Source organism: Zeus faber, assembly GCF_960531495.2.
Source record: "Zeus faber genome assembly, chromosome: 1".
Lineage (NCBI taxonomy): Eukaryota > Metazoa > Chordata > Actinopteri > Zeiformes > Zeidae > Zeus > Zeus faber.
The window spans coordinates 15,870,938-15,891,372 of NC_137193.1; the positions used below are offsets into that span (position 1 = coordinate 15,870,938).

The 20,435-nt window shown below is 45.2% G+C and overlaps 1 protein-coding gene across 2 annotated transcripts; it reads right to left on the reverse strand.

The window, feature by feature from the left end:
- Positions 1–1,502: 1,502 nt before the first annotated feature.
- On the reverse strand, positions 1,503–19,311 carry wwtr1 (WW domain containing transcription regulator 1). Of its 2 annotated transcripts, XM_080012020.1 has the most exons (8): positions 19,074–19,311; positions 18,351–18,795; positions 7,194–7,342; positions 5,960–6,193; positions 4,729–4,835; positions 4,188–4,312; positions 3,931–4,046; positions 1,503–3,425 (listed from the first exon to the last, which is right to left on the reverse strand). In XM_080012020.1, exons 2-8 carry the CDS (start codon positions 18,788–18,790, stop codon positions 3,238–3,240), a joined length of 1,359 nt encoding a protein of 452 aa, XP_079868146.1. In that variant the 5' UTR covers positions 18,791–18,795; positions 19,074–19,311; the 3' UTR covers positions 1,503–3,237. The 2 variants fall into 2 exon arrangements, with proteins under 2 accessions (XP_079868146.1, XP_079868145.1); XM_080012019.1 differs by lacking the exon at positions 19,074–19,311 and having other exon boundaries at positions 18,351–19,060.
- Positions 19,312–20,435: the final 1,124 nt, after the last annotated feature.

The following is a 20,435-nucleotide window of genomic DNA, read 5'->3' on the forward strand; positions in this document are numbered from 1 at the left end:
AGTCCACTGCTCTTATCGTGGAGCCCCTAGGAACAACTTCCTTACATGGAGAAATGGGTGCGGCCATGAGGCGAATTCCAAGTTGTGTGAAATTTGCACGTGCATCTTTTCTGCGCACAACGTAAGAACATTTCTACGCTGTTTCCGTGTTTATCAGTGGTTATTGAGAAGAAGACTCTTTAATCGTCACACACTACAACACATGCATACACACGCACACATGCACATGCTTTGGATGGTGGCCGGTGAAATGGCTCCTCTGCATTTGACGCATCCTGGCTTGTCCTTCCTCTGGGGGGGCAGCCAGGAGCAGTGTGTGCATGTTTTTTGGGGGGGGGGTCCTTACTGATGTTAGATGGAGGAAGCCCCATGTGAGCAGAGGGAGAACATGCAAACTCCACACAGAAAGGCCCCTAATCGGGAGATAACTCAGCCCAGGACCTTTTGCAGGGAGGCAGTAGTGCAATGCACTGTGCCACATTTTTTATTACATATTGCAATAAAAACAAGCCTTTTCATTTTGACAGGTGGAGCAGGCTTATGTCAAATGCAGAAACAAATCCATTTTGGGGTTTCATTTGCAGTTTGTCAGTTGTCTACAGCAAAATATTTTGTTAAAAGAAATCGAAAGTCTGTACGTTTGTTTTATTTTTGACTACGTGTTTTCCCATGAAAAACTGATTTGAAGAAAATCAAATGACATGTTTTAGTTTGATATTTCTCAAAACAGACTGCCTCTTTAAGTTAAAACCCAAATTGAGTGAAGCGTTTTACTTGGACACGATCTTTACACACAGTTATCGAAATAGAAATGGCAGAACACATTCTTAATGTTTATTTTAAGGTCTAAATTTTAATTTCACTGGAAAGTTATTTTCCACCTGCTCGTTCTCCTGTTTAGTTTAATAATCTGGTATTTATCCACTATATTCCCTACTGTCAAATTACCTGTGGTGTTTACTTTGAACGGTTTGGAACTGTTTTTCAAAGTAGGACATTTTAACTGGATCATCAAACTCAATTGCAGGATTTCTTCCAAATTGTTAAAGTGATATTCCTAGCCACAGTAAACGCTTTATCAAAAATGTTAGAAATTGGTTGTTTTAACAGTTCAAGCCACTATATCCGTGTTTATTGCAGAAAGTTGTGGAAAAATGTTCCGAAATACTCAAATATAAACACATTGGCACTGCTCACTGTTGATAACATCCACTGTTAATTGTGTTGTATTTGCCATTTGTCTTTTTTATTATTTATTTTTAAATGGGTCCCCAGGAAAAAAAAATGTTGGAAAAACACTTCAGACCCTTTCAGTTGGAATGAAAGTAGGGCCACAATCTATTTATTTATTATTTTTACATAATCTGCAGTTTGCCCGACCGCATGGCAATTCGTCACGGCAAAATTAAACCATTTCACAAATGTAATGCAATTTAGTATTTTCCCACTCCCCCCCCAAGAGAACAAACAGCTCAGAGCACCAAGGAAATAAAACAAGTACGTAAGTGTGGTATACCCAGTTTATTTTCTTTTTTTTTTCTTTCTTTAAAACAACTTACACAGTTGAATGTCATCCATTTGTTCATAAATCCCAGACTTCATTACTTGCATGTCATAAAAAAAAACAAAAAAAAAAAACAGGATTCTACAGAGTTGGGGAGGAGGAGGGGGGGGGGGTTACAGCCCTGTGAAAGTGATATATGGCGGGCTGTAAAGGGTTAACACAGAGGAGAAGCTGCTGTCACCGAACATCGATATATTCAGAGCGACTTCCCACGTCATAAGTAGCACTTACTAATACTTCTCGCCTTTCAGGGCACGATCGCAGCGGCGAAATCACATTTGCTTTAATACAGGTATTAAAACTCCCCTCACACCTCTCCCTACACTCTCTTTCCATAACTGCAGCCTCTCTTATCTTACCCGTTTATCACGTGATCATGACCCTCTGCTGTCGAGAAGGGGAATCTTAGGTCCGATTCCCCCCAAATGATCATCCCAGGTATCGTTTTGATCCGTTTTAGCTCGTTTCCATTAATAGAAGTACGAGAAACAGGGAGAAAAACGCTTGTTTCCCGATCATGTACCTTTCCAAAAAATAAAAATAAAAAATCTTAATCTGTATCTGGATAAACCATCTTTGGTTGGTAGTGCTAAGAAATAATTTTTATTTATTTTTTTTTAATTCAAAAACATCTATCACAAAAAGGAGGGAAAAAAATGAAAAATAATAAAATAAAATTCAAGCTCTTGATAAATACTACAGACACCCTCCCAAGTGACGCAAAGCCCAACTGGGTGGCGCGTGTGACCTCTCTGCGGTAAAACTAACACGGCCAGCTTGACGTCATCCCTCAGCTTTGCATGGATGGAAACCCGCTAAGTTCATCGGGAAGGAGACTGTCCGGTTAGAAAACAGATAAACGAGGCGGACCGTCTCTTCTGCCGGGAAAAAAAACATTCCGGGAAACACGCACGCGGGGGCGCCAGAGAGTGCGAGACAAAATTTGAAGGCGGCGGGAGGGGCTACCGAATACGACGACGCACTTTCAGCTCAATTCCATTCTTGAATTTCACAATAGGATTCTAATATTTCAATAGTACACAGAATACTGTAGCGAAGAGTATAAAAAGGAGTATAAAACACTTTAAAGTGTAGTTTCAAAAAAAAAAAAAAAAAAACACCGTCACTGCTTGTTCACGTGGCCTTAAAAAACAAAAAAAAAAAAACAAAGACGACAACGTCGTCGTCGTCGTCATCACCTGTCTGCAGGAAAATCTGATAATAGCGCCGAAGGATCAATCATTTAAAAGCTTCGGCGGATAGATACGTCGTAAAAAGGAGACACAAATACATATTTGGCGTGCGCTCGATAGAAGAGGGGCTTTTCCTCCGACACCCGGTTATAGCCCTCAAAGCATCGGTACAAAAACAGAACAAGGAGCAAACATGGAGGAAATTGATTCGAATTCACTGCATTTGGCTTTAAAATGTGTGTGTGTGTGTGTGTGTGTGTGTGTTCATATTACAAAAAAAAACCTGCTTAATATCACTAGTGATGGCATGCGCCCTTATGTACTTCACCCGGCATTAACATTTTTGTAGCTTTACTTGCAGTGCCATACTCCTGCCGTCCCACATCCAACGCAACCCGTTTGTGTACTTCTTTTGTGTGTGTGTGTGTGTGTGAACGTTTTGCGTGGGTGCGCGGTGTGCGAGGGCGGGCGCGCCCGCGCCTACAGCCAGGTGAGGAACGGCTCCGTCTTGTTCAGAACCGACTCCACGTCGGTGAGGAGGGGGATGATGTCGGCGCCCTCCAGGGTCCCCAGGTCCACGTTGGTTCCCGGGAGCGAGTCCAGGAAGTCCGGGTAGCGGCTGGGCTGCGCGCCGGGCATGCTCAGGCCGCCCTGCGCCATGGACTCGCCTGCGGAGGCAGGTCGCAGCGTCACAGACGCGCAGAGCTGTGCGTGTGCGTCACCCACGAAGGTGACAGCGACGCGGGAGGCGACAAACGACTTTTTCCCCAAATGACTCGGGAGTCACTTCGGAAAAAAGCTGGAAATAGATACTGGAGGACTAAATTCAAGCGCAAGTAAAAAAAACCAAAACAACCACTGGCCAATGCGCGGTTATTCACGTTGAATGTGACTCATTTACCGAGCGACTCGTCAGGAACCGAAATCTCGAAAGGAGATCTCAACCTTTCGTCACCATGAATAGCTCTCACCTTTGGAGCGAAGCTCATTCCGTGCGGAACTGAAGAATCAGTGCGGCCGTGCGATTTTTTAAATTATTATTATTATTATTATTATTTCTTTTTTTAAATCTTGCGAGACAAAAGCTCATCCCTATCCTTTGTCTGCGGAAGCGGAATTTGAAACAGTCTCACGGCGCAGCGGTCGAGGCAGCGCCGGGATAGACTCGTTTACCTGTGTCCATCTCCTCCATGTTGTTGAGGAAGTCTTCGGGGGTGGTTGGGATGCTGTAGCAACCCAATCCCAAACCGCTGTCACTGCTCTGTTCCCTGGAGTGGTGGAAATGACCACTGAAGGGGGGAGGGAGAGAGAGGGAGAGAGAGAGAGAGAGGAGCTCATGTGAGGTTCCAGCAGTTTGGCGACTGGGCAAGAAGAAGAGTTTGAGAAATGCGATTCATTTGCCCTCGGCCTTGGATGTGGGAGCTGGCTACCTGTTGAGGAAGGGGTCCGAGCCGCTCGTGGGCATGTTGGCGCTGCTCTGGCTCGCACCGGCGGGCGACAGTGTGGAGGACATACTGTCGGCGTCGATGGGGAGCTGCCTGCACAGCGCCACCTCCTGATGGGAAAGAGAGAGGAGGAGGGAAGGAGTAGGAGAAAGGACGGAAGGGAAGGAGACACAAGTGAGAGAGGGGAAAAAAAATAATAATAATAGATGAAGGTGCAGGAGACGGACGGAGAGAGCGGGAGAAAACACACAACCTGGTTATAGTCGCCACTGGAGTTGCAACGTGCCGTTTTGACCACCAGAGGGCGCAATAGTCCATCATAAGGATCAAAAACAAGGAGCGCCAAGTTGGAATCGAACTGGAGTCTGTTGCTGCTCTGAGGTCCGCCTCTCATGTGAAAGCTATGACAACATTGATTCAACTTTTCTTTTTTTTTCCCCACTTTCTCTCGGTCTTTGTTTGGCATTATTTGATACAAAGGAGGCGTGTGGAATACTTTAGGATGGAGCGAGGGTGCGCCAGTCACCTGTCTCATCAGCTCCTCCTGCCGTCTCTGGATCCTCTCTCTCTCCAGCTGGATTCTCTGGAGCCTCATCTTCTGCTGCTGGTTGACGGCAGCGGGGCTCACTCCGCCTGGCAACACACACCAGTCAGGGGCGTTCACTGGTGCGTTTTCCACGACCTGACATGGTCTATGGACCCGGATCTACAATAATAACCTGAATTCTTGCATTTCTATCGCCACCAAGACAATTCCACATCGGGACACTTGCCCCCTATTATCAATTTGCATGTTTCTATGGTTACTTGTGTCAGCCAGGCTAATGTACAGGGAAGATGACCCAAGTACAGTAAGTAATAGTGACTCTTGAAAATGACTCATAACTGACTTATTATCAGCGAACAAAAGCAGTTATTATTAACTACAAAAGGGTATAGATGATAACCCGACTTAAAATTGGATTTGATTTAGAAAAAAAAATCCAATTATATCATTTGATATCGTAAAATAATCTAGGAAATAGCATTTGATGAAAGCAAACAATTGAATTGAGGTTTCTGGTCAATGCTGCAGGGTGCCATAGCTTCTTCATATTGCAACATTTATCTTAGTTAGTACCAACGCGTTCAATCCACGGTCCCACTTGGAAGGCCACAAGCCTGTAATTATAAACCCGTTCTGGCAAACAAGTCTAGACAGGAAGTGGGCCCAGACGCTTTAGCTTACCGTTGACTAGGGATGCCACGGTTAATACGCTCATGACACCAGTTGTTACTGGTAAAACTAGACATTTTACAACGGGGGGGTGTTGTGTTCCCATTATGCACGGGCGCTTATTACGGATGGAGGGAGGCAGGTCCTGATCTATACCAGATCTAAAGTCTCCTATAGCCTTCTCTCCTCTCCTCCCATGATAAGCAGACTGTGCTGTGGCTCTGCTGTGTGCACAAGCAGACACTCCCACTTTTGTAGTGTCCGACTAAGTATTGACAACACGCTAAGTATTTTACAAATCAGATTTATTTTTGATGATGGTCGTCGGTTATGATACACGAAAATTAGCTTAATGTTTATTTATGTTTTATTTCTCTTAAAAAAAAAATTAATAATAATTTGAAAAAGCAAAATGACGGCAGGCAAGTAATGTAATCGGCGTACACCTGAACAACCTGTAACACCGGCAACACAGATAACCGCAGAAGCCTTACTGTTGACTCAAAAAGCCAAAAGCGCAGATTCATTTTGATGAACCTACCTTTGATGCCGCCGGCCCCCGTCACTCCTCCCACCCCGGTCCCCAGGGGTCCCGCCAGGCCCATCATGTCCCCGGCGGAGCCATGTTGTTGGGCCAGGGCTCCGGGCGAGCCCAGGCTCTGAGCTGGAAGCTGCTGGCCCTGCAGCTGCTGCTGCTGCTGCTGCTGGTGGAGGTGGTGGTGGTGCTGATGGTGTTGCTGCCGATGCTGCTGCTGCTGCTGCTGGGGTGGCATCACTGCAAACACGGACAAGGTGGAGGAGAAAATAAGTCTCATTGGGAAGTTTCATTTGGGACCCAACAAAATAATTAGAAGAAGAACCGCTTCATTGGCCAAGTAGAACCTGCGTATAAACTGAATTTATCCTCTGTACTAAAAGCATCCAAGCTACGAGGGGCAGCTCCGCAGCCCGAGCCTTGTTCAAGGGTTAGGGACGGAAGAAGACACAGAATGGATTCCAATGGATTTCATGACTTGGTCTTAATGGACAGTTTGACATCAAGCTGAGAAACACAATCCCAGAATGTCGTATCCAAATCATTTGCGCTTTGCTTTAGCATCTGCCCCCGTCCTTCAAAGTGTTTCCTGGTTTTTCTTTCCACTTCTCAGGAATCGATAAGGAAGTGCAGCTGGATTTCTGCGGAGATTTGAAGCTTTGCCGCGGCCGCAGCTCGGTGAATGGTCACCGTGTGCACGGTTTATTAATGATCAGCTTAGCGTCGGGAGAATCCCCTACTCTAGGATAATGTTTGGCAACTCAAGAGAGCATGGCGGCACAACTTTGGATTTTCATTTCATCCATAGGGGTCTATCACAGACGGTGGCAAAACTCAGGACGGATAATACGGTTACTTCTGGGTAGCGACGGCACAACCTCTAATTTTCCGATCTCGAGCCTCTGCTTATACCAGTACCATTGAGCAGCTGTTGACGCAAATGTATACGCACTAAACCTTGGAGGGAACCTAAAGGGAGAGTTGTTTTGCTGAGGTGGACATGAGCTCACAGAGTACTGAGTGGACCTGTTGATCCTTAAACCACTCGCTCATGGTAGAGGCCTCAGTTGAACTATTCCAGAGGGACCACCGCCAAAATGGCTGACGGAATTGGCCATTAAAGGTATTTTTTTTCTCTGTAGTAACATGTTCATAATCTTTTGCTTGAGAGAGCGAGAGCGAGAGCGAGCGAGCGAGAGTGTGTGTGTGTGTGTGTGTGTGTGTGTGTGCGCAAACGTACCCAGGTTGGGCTGAGACAGGACCATGCTTCGCTGTGGCTGAGTGTGTGTGTTGGTGTTGCTCGGCGCATTGTGGTGCAGGGACATTTGCGCCATGTTGGGGGCCAAGGATTTTCGGGGGTCGATCCATGTCGTTATCTTCTCGATGTGACTGAAGGAGGAGGGGGTCAGGAAGAGAGAGAGATTAGTTACTTCGATTAAGCAGATATCGTATTGGCTGCTGAAGGAATATAGAATTGACATAAAATAACTAACTATAAAATCGATGAAAAATGTAAGAAAAAAAAACAACAAAAACAAATGAAGTGTAAAAAGGCATCCATGAATTCAAATATGGATGGATCTGCTGCGAGGAATCAGCCCTACAGATATGTAAACACCCTGCACAGCGTGGTATATGAAAGGAGCCTACATTCTATTGTTCCACTAGAAGATGGTGCAAGTGAGCACAAATTCCCATTCAACTCTATTTAGATAGCATTACATTGGGCAGATGTACGGACATCAAGCCAAAAAGGCCCCGGTGCTTTAAAGACTGGATCACAGCCCGGGCACAGTGAACGTGTGTTTTTGAGGCGGCGGAATTCATTTTGAAACGAGCAAAATCCAAAACGACAGTTTTTTTTTGTTTTTTTTTGTTTAATCATCCATTAATAAGTTCCGTCACTCAGACTCTGACCTTCAGCCTGCAAGTACCTGCATTTGGTGCTTAGCGGGCGCTAAATCCAGACCCTGGACACGCACACGATAAATTTAATGGTGATCTGGGAAACCATAGTTTAGAGGTGGTTTGTGCCTGACAAAATCCATTCAAAAGCATTTGGGTCCAGTTACAGAGGGGGAAACCCCCTGACCCCGCCCCCGCTGCACACACACACACACACACACACACACACACACACACACACACACACACACACACACACACACACACACACACACACACACACACACACACACACACACACACACACACACACACACAATTCCCTCTTTCTCTCTGGCTCGGCCGCCCTCCCACCCTTCCCTCCCACAGCCTACAGTTTGGCAACAATTGATTTCCCGGCTCTGCAGCTTTTGGGGGCGTTAAAGAACGGGACCGGAGACGATAGATTCTGGATAAGTACTGTAGCGTCACAGAGCTACAACAAGCTAGAACAACTGGTTGTGCGCAGGTCGGCAGGCTATAGTTAGACATCCTGACAACAGCTGTTGTGGTTTCCTCCCCCATCATGTACACACACGGATGGGGATTCACACAATTGGGAAAGAAAAAAAGTTGGGTGGCCAACTAGTTGTTGTTAAAAAAACCTAAACCCTGTAAATTTGACCACAAAACACAGACAATACAAATAAACAAATATACAATAACTTTTTAATCAATACAATGCCAATTACCATTTTGTCTTCGACTCGGGAGAAAAAAAAAATCCCTTTGAAAGAATAGAATCAATGAGACCCTACCCCAGTTTCTATTTGGCACTTTTCATAATTATCGCTATGAAAAAATAAATTAAGATATTTTGTCACTTTTTGTGAGCGTGTCATTTCCCTCAGAATGGACAGAACTAGGGGTTTTCCCTTGAAAAACCCCTTTGTTTCTGCCGTAAGAAAACAAAAGCCAGAGTCCTGCTGGGCTCAGCAGAACTCCTAAAAAGGGCTCAGCGAAAACCACGACGCTCCATGACTATACGTTCCTAAAAGATTATAATAGCATTTACTCTTGACTCTTACCCTGATATGAAGAAATTCTTAACCAGAAAAAAATATAAATAAATTTGTGTCCCGTATACCACAAAGGCCAACTTGATTTGGAAAACCTTCAGATATTACCAGCTGTCCCCACCAGGGTGTGTATGTGTGGTTGGTGGAATGGAATGTCAAGAGTGGCATAGCTCTGTAGTCAAGGGAACACCGAAAAATGTTGCTGGAGATGCCCTTTCTCACCACACACACACACACACACACACACACACACACACACACACACACACACACACACACACACACACACACACACACACACACACACACACACACACACACACACACCTCATCTCTTTCCAATGGCACCTGTCAAGGGATGGGGGGGGGTGGGATATATTAGGCAGCAAGTGAACAGTCAGTTCTTGAAGTTGATGTGTTGGAAGCAGGAAAAATGGAGACTAAATTGTGATGGTTGGACGACTGGGTCAGAGCAAATACATAGCCTAACCTTAACAATATGCAGTAGTTAGTACCTACCAAAAGGGGTCCAAGGAAGGACAAGCGGTGAACCGGTGACAGGGTCATGGGCTCATTGTCTAGCCCATCTATTCTGATCCCACAGAAGAGCTACTGGAGCACAAATTGGTGAAAAAGTTAATGCTGCTATGATGGAAAGGTGTCAGAACACACAGTGCATCACAGCTTGCTGCGTATGGGGCTGTGTAGCTGCAATGTCCATGTTGACCCCTGTCCACCACTGAAAGCTCCTACAATGGACATGTGAGCATCAGCACTGGATCATGGAGCAATGGAAGAAGGTGGCCTGGTCTGATGAATCACACTTTCTTCTACATCATGTGGATGGTTGGGTTGAGGGTCCGATCCGATCAGGCATCTGTGGGATGTGCTGGAACAACAAGTCCCCATCCATGGGGCCCCCACCTCGCAACTAATGCCGAGTTCAGACTATGTGATTCTGGGCTGATTTTCCGCTTGCCGACAGGTTTTTGCAGATCGCCGAGCAAAGCCCCAGATTGGAGGAAAATCACAGCGCGCTCCCGTGAGCGACAAGCGTGTGGTGTGAACGGCTCACGACGCGACCCGACTGCTCGGTGAGCAATCAAACCCATGTTTAATATCTGGTCGTGTCGGGATCGAGTCGGGAGTGAGGCAACAAGCTACAGCCAATGAGAGCAGACACGGAGTGACGGGGGGACGGGAGGAGTCCAGAAGGAAAGACAGGGAGACTGCTGCTAACGTCTTGATGCCAGATACCACAGTTCACCTTCAGAGGTCTTGTTGAGTCCATGCCTCCATGGGTCAGAGCTGTTTTGGCGGCACAAGGGGGAGTTACACAATATTAGTGGTAAAATATTATATATCTGTGTGTATTGAGCTTAAAAACAATTGATAGGCAGGCTATGTAAAGAATGATATAATCAAGGCATGTAGATTCGGGATATATTTTATTGAAAAGTAGGCTACTTTTGCTTAAACAATAAAATAAGTCTCGTCAATAGACTCACATGCGTAATGGTATTTTAAAACAAATGACACACACACACACACACAAATAACCACTAATATTGTGTACCCCCCCCTCGTGTCACCCAAACAGCTCTAACCCGTTGAGGCATGGACTCCACAAGAAGTTACAGCAGGTCCTTAAAGTTCAGTAAGTTGCAGGGTGGGGCACCCATGGATCGGGCTTGTTGTTCCAGCACATCCCACAGATGCTCGACTTGAATTCTGGGGAATGTGGAGGCCAAGTCAACACCTTGAACATTTTATCATGTTCCTGAACAGTGAACAATTTTGCAGCGTCGCAGGGTGCAGGCCACTGCAGTCAGGGAGTACCGTTGCCATGAAGGCGTGTACTTGGTCTGTAACAATGTTTAGGGAGGTGATACGTGTCAAAGGAACATCCACATGAATGCCAGGACCCGAGGTCTCCCAGCAGAACATTGTCCGGAGCATCACACTGCCTCCGCCAGCTTCCCTTCTTCCCATAGTGCATCCTGGTGCATCTCTTCCCCGGGTAAACGATGCACACACACCCGGCTATCCACATGATAGAAGACGATAAATAGAATATCATAAGAGACTTTCCCCCCAGTTTTTTTTCCCCACCGTGGTCTCGGGAATTCCATTGTCACTTTCACTCGCTCACCTCTTCAAAATAAAAGTTTTTAAGGTTCACCCCCCCAACTTAAGGAATGCATTGTCCCGCTGCGTGAATTAACACACACACACACACACGCACGCACGCATTCCTCTCGGTGTGCGGCAGACAAAGCTGTCAGTCAGTCCGACGACAGCACAGATCAAACGAAAGAGCAGAATGGATCGTGCATCACGCCTGACAGCTCCGTTCGGACTATGTTTTTGGCGACTGTGTAGCCGAGTGTTTGGTGGTGGGTCTTCCTCTGAATGACCCTCCCCTTGCAACACACACACACACACACACACACACACACACACACACACACACACACACACACACACACAGACACACACACACACACACACACACACACACACACACACACACACACACACACACACACACAAAATGTAGAGAACAATACACCCACATAATTGCTGCTCACATACACATTCCACAGCCATGAATAGAGAGGGAGACAGAGAGACACAGAGAGAGAGAGAGAGACAGAGAGAGAGAGACACACACAGAGAGAGAGAGAGAGAGACAGAGAGAGAGACAGACAGACAGAGAGACACACAGACAGAGAGACAGACAGAGAGAGAGACAGGGGAAAATGTGAGTTTTTCCAAAGACTAGACTGTTTTTTGTTTTAAAGGCGCTGTGAGTAGTTCAACTGTATTTATCGAAAGTTGTGAAATCCTCTCACGCTTCTCTTCCAAGGACGATTGAGTCTTAGACACAAATACATAAGCTTCGGAATTGAGGAGAGTTGTATTTACATGGTGTTTTGTGACGCCTTCGGGACTCACTTTACTTTATTTCAATAGAATCCTGAGCATCATTTTGGTGTCGCTGGGTTTAAGGAGGAAATGCTTCTATTTACATCCACTGTTCCATTTCTTAGGGTTAGGGGTTATGAATATGCGTTTGTCATGGTTTGTACGGTGGTTAAATGATCCTTGGGGCGCTGGCACACCAAGCAAACCGAGGATATTTTTTTGTTATAAATATAAAAAAAAAAAAAAGATAAATATGTACATATTATTTTTTATATGTTTTGTATGTTTTTATGTATTTAATATATCAAAAAAGGACAGAAAGCGAATCTACTGTAAAAACAAAAAAGTAATGTTAAAAAAAAATAAGCTGTTTTGTATAAGTTTTGTAATTGATGGCTGGAGAAGCAGGTTAGGGTTAGCCCCTAACACCTACTGTCTGTAGTCATGTTTATTAATGGGACAGGCCACCAGCTAATGTTATTATCTTTTGTAATTGTACTTTTACAAGCTAAAAATGGATCTTTGATAATAACAACTATGACAAAATGTATGTTTGTTTTCATTGACGAAACTAAAATGTTCGTGGTGGGCTATCGGACATTCAAAAAACATGGTATTTTCCCCCAATTGTGCAAATGTTCCTCGAGTGGTTTTTTCCAGTTTCTCAACTTATTTTCCAAACTGAGTTTTGCTGTTACTCTCCCATTGTTGAACTTGGAATAACAGCACGAACGGCGATCTTACAGTTCCTTTGATGCACACAGGCAGTTCAAGATAATCCTCAGAATCAGAATGTGACACCATTTGATAAAATATGGTTATAAAGTGTCTCGACTTGAACAACAAGAGGTGACGTCGCTTCCGTAAACACCGCCAAAAAACCAACAGAAGCAAGAAATTTCACTTCTCTGTGAAAACACATAATCTCCGTGTTGTCATGGATTACTAGAAGAGCGGTGGCAGAAGCTCTGAATTACATCGCGTAACTGCACTGGCAGCGCGAGGCGGCGCAGCGGGGTCCTCCCGGAAAACAACAATTCCCAGAATGCAAATAGCGGGGACCTCCAAGCCAGCATTCTGTGAGCAGATTCCCAGAATCCCAGCCATACAGACAGCGTATTAGCCCAATTTAATTCGTTTAAAGAGAAAAAACATTTTGACTTAAAGTAGTGACTAAAAGTTGACTGAAACGTAATGACTTTTTGTTGACTAAAAAGTTTTAAGTTGGCGTAGACAAAAACAACTGTACACTAAAACTACGAAGGAGTGTGACTCAAACGAATAAAGAATTTTCGTCCAAAGACTAAGACTAAATCTAAAATAGCTGCCAAAATGAACACTGACTCGCAGCTGCCGCTCAAGCTCTATCGGACCTCTCCGATTTCAAAGCGTATTTTAGGTAGCTGCAAATGTGCTACGAGAATTACACGCTTCATCTAGCAAATCCTAACTGTGCGTTTGATAAGTGGGGGGTGGGTGATAAACAGCTGTACGGTAAACAATTCCTCCCAATGCAAGTACAAATTTCCACAATTAAAATGATATTTATAATCCGGGGGAGGCTGACTAAGACACGAAAGAATCGTGGAAGCGGCCAACTGCTGTTGTCGCAAAGCACAGACGGTATTTTACAGGAAACCGGGACTTCCATTTCCTGTCTCCCTGACCCTGCGTGCGTGCGTGTGTTAACTTTACTTGGGTGGATCGTTCTTTTTTGGTTTAGAAGTGGACAACAACATGGATCCTCGCTTAACAGCTGTATTTACTCGGACCTCACTTTGATACCAGTACAAGAATGTGTGTGTGTGTGTGTGTGTGTGTGTTCAGGCTCATCACAGACTCCTCAACTTTGGCAGTTGCAGTATTAAATAAATGGAGTATAGTCTTTTTCTTTTTTTATTCTAACCAAAGCATATTTCAACATCTATTATTTATATTGTGTGTTGAGTTATGAGAGAGAGGGTGAGAGAGAGAGAGAGAGAAGCGAATGATAAAGCACATGGTTCCTATTCTGCAGTCCACCTGAGCTCCACAGACTAAACACAGATAAACCCTCCAACACACACACACACACACACACACACACACACACACACACACACACACACACACACACACACACACACACACACACACACACACACACACACACACACACACACACACACACACACACACACAAACACACAAACACAAACTCCCGTCTCGCCTGCTACATTTGCGTCAAGACTAACATTCCCACATTATAAGAGATGCCGAAAACAACCGGTACCTCTTTGGCAAAACTCACTTTTTCAGTACTTGTTCACATACATTTGGGTCTCTAAACTGCCTACTAACGCACTGTGAAGTAAGACATCCCAGTCAGCTTTTTGTGAGCAGCCTTTGTTGGAAAAACCTGTCCTGAAACATGCCGTTCAGATGTTTGATCCCTTCACAGGGCCCACAGTAGAATTAGAACCACCCTCCATCTGAGTAACTCCACCCACAGCTGGAGCGCCACCGGACTCGCTAGCATCAAAGCTAAGAGTGGAGCATGGGAAGTGCTCAATTGTTGGATGCAGAGACCAGCACAAATCTTTAAAAAAAAGAGGAATTAATACCATCTGTCCGTGTTTCATTCAAAAATGATTCTTTTTTTTTTTTTTTTTTTTATAAAAAAGGTATGTGGCTAACACAATCTCGTCAGTGTGATTTTTATTTTAGATGTATTTATTGAATTTTCCGACATTTCCCGAATGAAACAAAAAAAAGACCCTGTGCTGTGTCCCATTGCTGTGGAACCGGCCGTGCAGCAGTGCCCATGCCTTACAAAAGCCAGAACAAGCTCTTAAATGAGGCCTTGTAGATCTAATATGAGTGAAGATTCAGCAACTGGATCGCTTATTTCTCGCTTCAAATTTGTTCAGAAACACATTTTGGTGGACTGATAAGGTGAAATCAGTGAAAGTTTACGTACTTCATACAACAGGCTCACAGAACTGGGGCAAATAAAAAAATTTTAAAAAAAAGTCCCAGAGTGGGCATGGGGAGCAGCAGCTTTTTCATTTAAAGGAGCAATAGACAACTTTGTTGCTTTTTCTTTTGATTATGAAGTTAATGTTGATTGGCTATAGATTAATGACCATCTGCGTTCAGAGTGGTTCCCAATAAGCCTCCATATCACTATGCATTCAGATTGCCACCGGGTACAAACTCCCGTGAAAATTATCGATTTGCAGCACTGCGTCACAGGAAATGCGTCAATGCACCAATGCACAACCATGAGTGTAAATGGTGGACGGTGGAGCAATCTGCTCCATGTAGATCATAAACCCTTGAATATAAAAACGACTCATTGACATCGGTTGAGAAATGTCAACATCATAGTGCTTTTTATCCAGAAAAAAAACCGCAGCGCCCCCATTTACTTGTATTTGTTTACAGGTCGCTCTTGCCTGTTCCAATATGGTGGTGACGTTGATGTTTTGTAGCGACGGGCTGAAGCGCTCAATGGAACGTCTACGTTCCATTGACTGCGCAACCAAAATAAATAAAATTAAACTAAAATTGGGACAATTTCAATTGACCTCTTCAGTGAACATGCTTCTTTCTTATTTCCAAAGTGGTGTTGATCATTTACACAGAGCGCTCTGAGCGATGGTAAAGCGACCCGGTTGTCTTTTCCACATCGGCGCAAAAGTTGTCGATTGCCCCTTCAATGCTAATCATCTGTGGGAAAACGCACCAATCCGTACCCTGACAAATTCCAAATGAAAATGCACTGGTTCTGAAATGCATCAGAACCATTTTCAGGTTTCAGTCTGGTCCCTGCACCAAAAACTCAAACAGCTGAGTCTACGTCCCAGGAAGTGACTCAAAAACTAAAAAAAAAAGAAAAAGAAAAGACAGAAAAAAAACAGGTTGCTTCCACTCTCCTTCGTGCGTGACCTTTACGAACAAGTTCAATGGGCACATTTTCCTCTTGCCTAAGTTTTCTACTTCTCCCGGCCGATAAGGGTTTTTTTTCGGGCGGAACCACACGGTCCTCAAAAACGAACACTCCAAAGGGCGTGTTTTGAGACAGGGAGTCTGGGAAAGGGGGGATTGGACTGTGGATAACCTATTTTTTTTTTTTTTTCGTAGGAGAGTGTCCTGCCGTCATTATCCCCCAGCGCAGCTATCCGACTCTCTAGGCCTATAGGCACACACTGCCACAGGGCTGCAGACAAGCACAGACAGGCGCGCGCGCACACACACACACACACACACACACACACACACACACACACACACACACACACACACACACACACACACACACACACACACACACACACACACACACACACACACACACACACACACACACACACACACACACACACACACACACTTTTAGCTGATGGCTGAAAACAAAGACAAAAAAAAAAACCAAAAACACCCAGCCATACACGAGCACAAACACTCAACCCAAACCCATTGTTGTTGGGCCTGGCTTCTGCTACACCACAAGCCAAACTATCAGGCTCCCAACTTCTGCGGCTTATTTCTCCCTGGGCTTAGCAGCACTCCACATGTCTTGGAGGAGTTTTTAAACATCGGTAGCTATTCAGCGACATGCACCTGATAATAAAAAAAATTAAAAAGAAATCACATTCTAACCGAAGCCCTCTCTTCTCTTAGTGGCGTAAAGTACATTGTGTGCAACGATAAACGACTCCCGTGACGTCCCTTGTGGCAAACGTCCTGACCGAGCTGGGTCTCGTCGTCACGGGTTGTTGGGCGAGTTAGCTCATCTACCATAAACCAGTGGTTCTCAAAATGGGAGCCTCCCCGCCCGGGGTCCCACAAGAGAATGCTGAGTGGTTAAATGTTATATAACACAAATCCTGAGTTCCACCATTAACATTAGGTCTGTCTTTGCCGCATTCTGCATTTGGTAAATCAGACAGTGTCAAAAACTTTGTTGGACATAATGTCCTGGTGGAGGATCCATCCGACAGTTCCTTCGGTCGCCATACGAGGCTTCATATGTCACTGCCTTTAGTTTTATAACAGTGGGTTCTCAACGTGTGGTCCGGGGACTTCCAGGAGCCCTACGAGTGGTTCCAGGGGGTCCCCAGCAAAGTGATATACTAGTTAGACGACACGATTAGTTCATCTACGAGGCGCTAGCACAGTTAGAGAATGTGTGGAAGTTTGGACTAAATCAGATCCCACAATAACAAATCTTCTCAGATCGGCGTCCCAGAGAGTTCATCTGTTCAAATGGGGTCCTAGGTGTGGAAAAAGGTTGGGAACCACTGTTACCTAAGTGCAGCAACCCAAAGACTGACTACCCGTCTCCAGAATTAGAGCTCACGTAAATCATGTGTACACAAGAGTGCAATGTTGTGGTTGTTGCTCAGATGGGGGCGGTGGTGGTGGGGCGGTGGGTGCACCCTGACCCCATTCGCTCCCTGGAGGAATTGTTTACTTATTGATTTCGGTGGGGCAAACTTTTAAAGGGATACTCCAGTTTTATTTTTTAAGGGGAAATCTTTTTTTTTTTTTTCCTTCCCCTCCTCATCCATCTTATACCCAGGTTCGGACGAGCAGGCCTACTGATACATTTCTGCACATCCAGCCCTGAGAAGATGGCAACGTGCTACAGTGCGAAACTGTGTTAGCATAACGGATGGCTACAGATGGAATCAACTACCCTCGCTCTTGAGAAGTGCCGCCCCCCCCCCCCAAAAAAAACAACAACTATTGAATATCCCTGAACACAACACATGCAATCGAGCATGAATGTATTGGAATGTTGCATCCCAACACATACACTCACCCCCCCCCCCTTCCATATAGACACATGCACGCAGAACCCCCCCCCCTCCTAAAAACAACCCCCCCATTCACTCAGGTAGATATTGCAGTGTTAGAGCACCTCACATCAAAACACAAAGGCAGTAAAAAGAAAGAAAAAATAGCAATATTCAAGAAACTTAAAAATGTCATTAAAAAAAGGCTTTATACAATAAACCTAAATAAATGATGAAAAAACAAACTTCTGTATCAACAATTCACACTGTCAAAGTTGACCAATTTAGCACACAGTCACTCATATATATATATATATATATATATATATATATATATATATATATACACACACATACACACACACACACACACACACACACACACACATATATATACACATACATATATATATATATATATATATATATATATATATATATATATATATATATATATACACATACACACACACACACACACACACACACACATATATATACACATACATATATATACATACATATATATATATACACACACACATACACATATATACACACATACACACACATACATACATACATACATACATACATACATACATACATACATACATACATATATATATATATATATATATATATATATATATATATATACATACATACATACATACATACATACACACTGTAAATACATACATAAATCTGTCTATGACTTACTTTAGAAAGTACTTCTGTCCGTTGCTGGTGTAGGCCATCTCCCAGCCGGGCGGCAGGGGCAGCTCCTCGGCCAGGTCGAAGGACTGGTGCCGCTGGTGCTGGGAGTGGTTCTGGTTCTGGGGGCCGGCGGCGGCGGCGGCGGCGGCGGGGACCGGGCCGAGCTGCAGCGAGGCCGGGGAGGAGTGCGAGCGGGTGTGGGAGACCTGGAGCCGGGGCGGCGGCGGGCAGGTGGAGTCCGTGCTGCTCTGCCGGGAGTGGGAGCCCGAGTCCGGCTCCCTGAAAAAGGACTCCGGGAGGTGCTTCTTCCTCCACGACGACGGCTTGGGGTTCATCACCGAGTTGAACAGGGCCTCCAGGTCCGTGTCCGAGTCCTGGGCGACGTGGACCACTTGCTGGCCCGGCATGGGCTGGTGCGGGTGCGGGTGCTGGTTGGAGTTCATCTCGGCTTGGATCGGAAGCGGATGAGAGAGAAAAGAAAAAAGAAAAAAAGAAAATAAAAGATAAAACTTTCGGCGGAGGTTGGAAAAAGTTTCGTCCGACTGCGGCCTCGCGTCTGTCAGCGGCGTCCTCCGCGGTTCCCCCCACACTCCAGCTTCGGGAAACGGGAGGAGAGGGAAAAAAAAAAAAAAAAACCAAACAAACAACTTTTTTTTTTTTTTTTTTTTCCCTTCACTTTCACTCCAAAATATATTCACACGGGGCTCAGACAGCCCCACTTCTTACTTTCAAAAAGAGGAGGAGGGGGGGGGGGGGACACAAAAAAAAACAAAACCCCCCGAAACGTATCCCCGTCTGGGGCAGAGGGCGGCGGAGAGGACGTCGTTTTCCCGGAGACGCAGCGTCTTTAACTTCGTGTGGGTTTTTTTTTTTTTGTTTTTTTTCCTGCGGATCCACTTCGGCGACGAGGGGAATGCGCCGGGACGGGCGACGCGAGGGCCGTCGAACGAGTGGGTCCGGAGCGAGCGACTCGTCCCAGGGAGTCGGGCGTCGCGAGTCGCGAACTGGAAATAACGAGGAAGGAGAAGACAAATACAACGTGGCCGATTTACGCCGTGCGAAAGCTTTTTCCTCTCTCTCTCTCTCTCTCTCCTTCTCTCCTCCTCTCCTTCTTTTTCTTTTTTGCGTCGTCCCGCCCGGACGGAAAATGATTTTTTTTTTTTTTGACAGAATGAAACGACTCTCGTCCGGATTCGACTCACGACTCGGAGCCGAGCCGACTCCTCCGACGCTCGACTCGCGAAGACCGACGCGATCGGGGCGGACGAAGTGTCCGAAGGAATCCAAACGAGTCTCCATTTTTTTTAATTGACGTGTTTATTTCATTTTATTTTATTATTATTATTATTATTATTATTTATTTATTTATTTATTTTTTTGTGAGTGAGACTGAAAAAAACGAGTCGAACTTTGCAGCCGCAGCCGGGACGGGCCGCCCGGGCGGTGCTTCGCGCAGACACAGGGGTTGGGAGGGTTGTTTGGTTGTTTTTTTTTTTTTTTTTACTTCAACTTTCAATGCTGAGCGGCCCGTTTTTAAGGATAACCACACGTCCTTCACCCGCTGCAAGCGAAGGACACACAGAAGCACGCACCGTGTCGTTTTCAAAATGTGATGTGGGGGTTTGTTTTTCCATTAGGAAATGAAGGGTTCGGGGGCGGGGGGAGAGTCCTGCAGCCTCGGCAGAGTTAATGAGCTAATGTAGGGAGAGGGACTGATGTCACACACACACACACACACACACACACACACACACACACACACACACGCACACACATTTTGTGTGTGTGTGTGTGTGTGTGTGTGTGTGGCCAAGTGCTTCACATCAGCCAAAAAAGCAAAAGACATTGTACAAAAGGGAAAGAACAACAAACCAGATGCCTTCGGAGGAATCAAGAACGGCTTCAAAACCGAAAAATGACGAACACGATGAGGAACTCGGTCTTCTTTGGTCTTTTTTTTTGTCGTTATTTTTTAAGCCGGCCTCTACTTTCAGACAATGCTCTTCCGGGTTGCTCCGTGGGGGTCATTCCGCCCGCGCCGGGCCCGGGATCTTATTTGTGTGGGATCCCAGACCTTGGCTGTGGCGT

Coding starts and splice junctions, on each gene's coding strand:
- wwtr1 (XM_080012020.1), bottom strand. CDS start 18,790: ATGAACTCCAACCAGCACCCGCACCCGCACCAGCCCATGCCGGGCCAG. Junction 7,343..18,350: donor GGACAGAAGTACTTTCTAAA/GTAAGTCATAGA, acceptor CTCCTCCTTCAG/TCACATCGAGAAGATAACGA. Junction 3,426..3,930: donor CATGGAGGAGATGGACACAG/GTAAACGAGTCT, acceptor CTGCCTCCGCAG/GCGAGTCCATGGCGCAGGGC.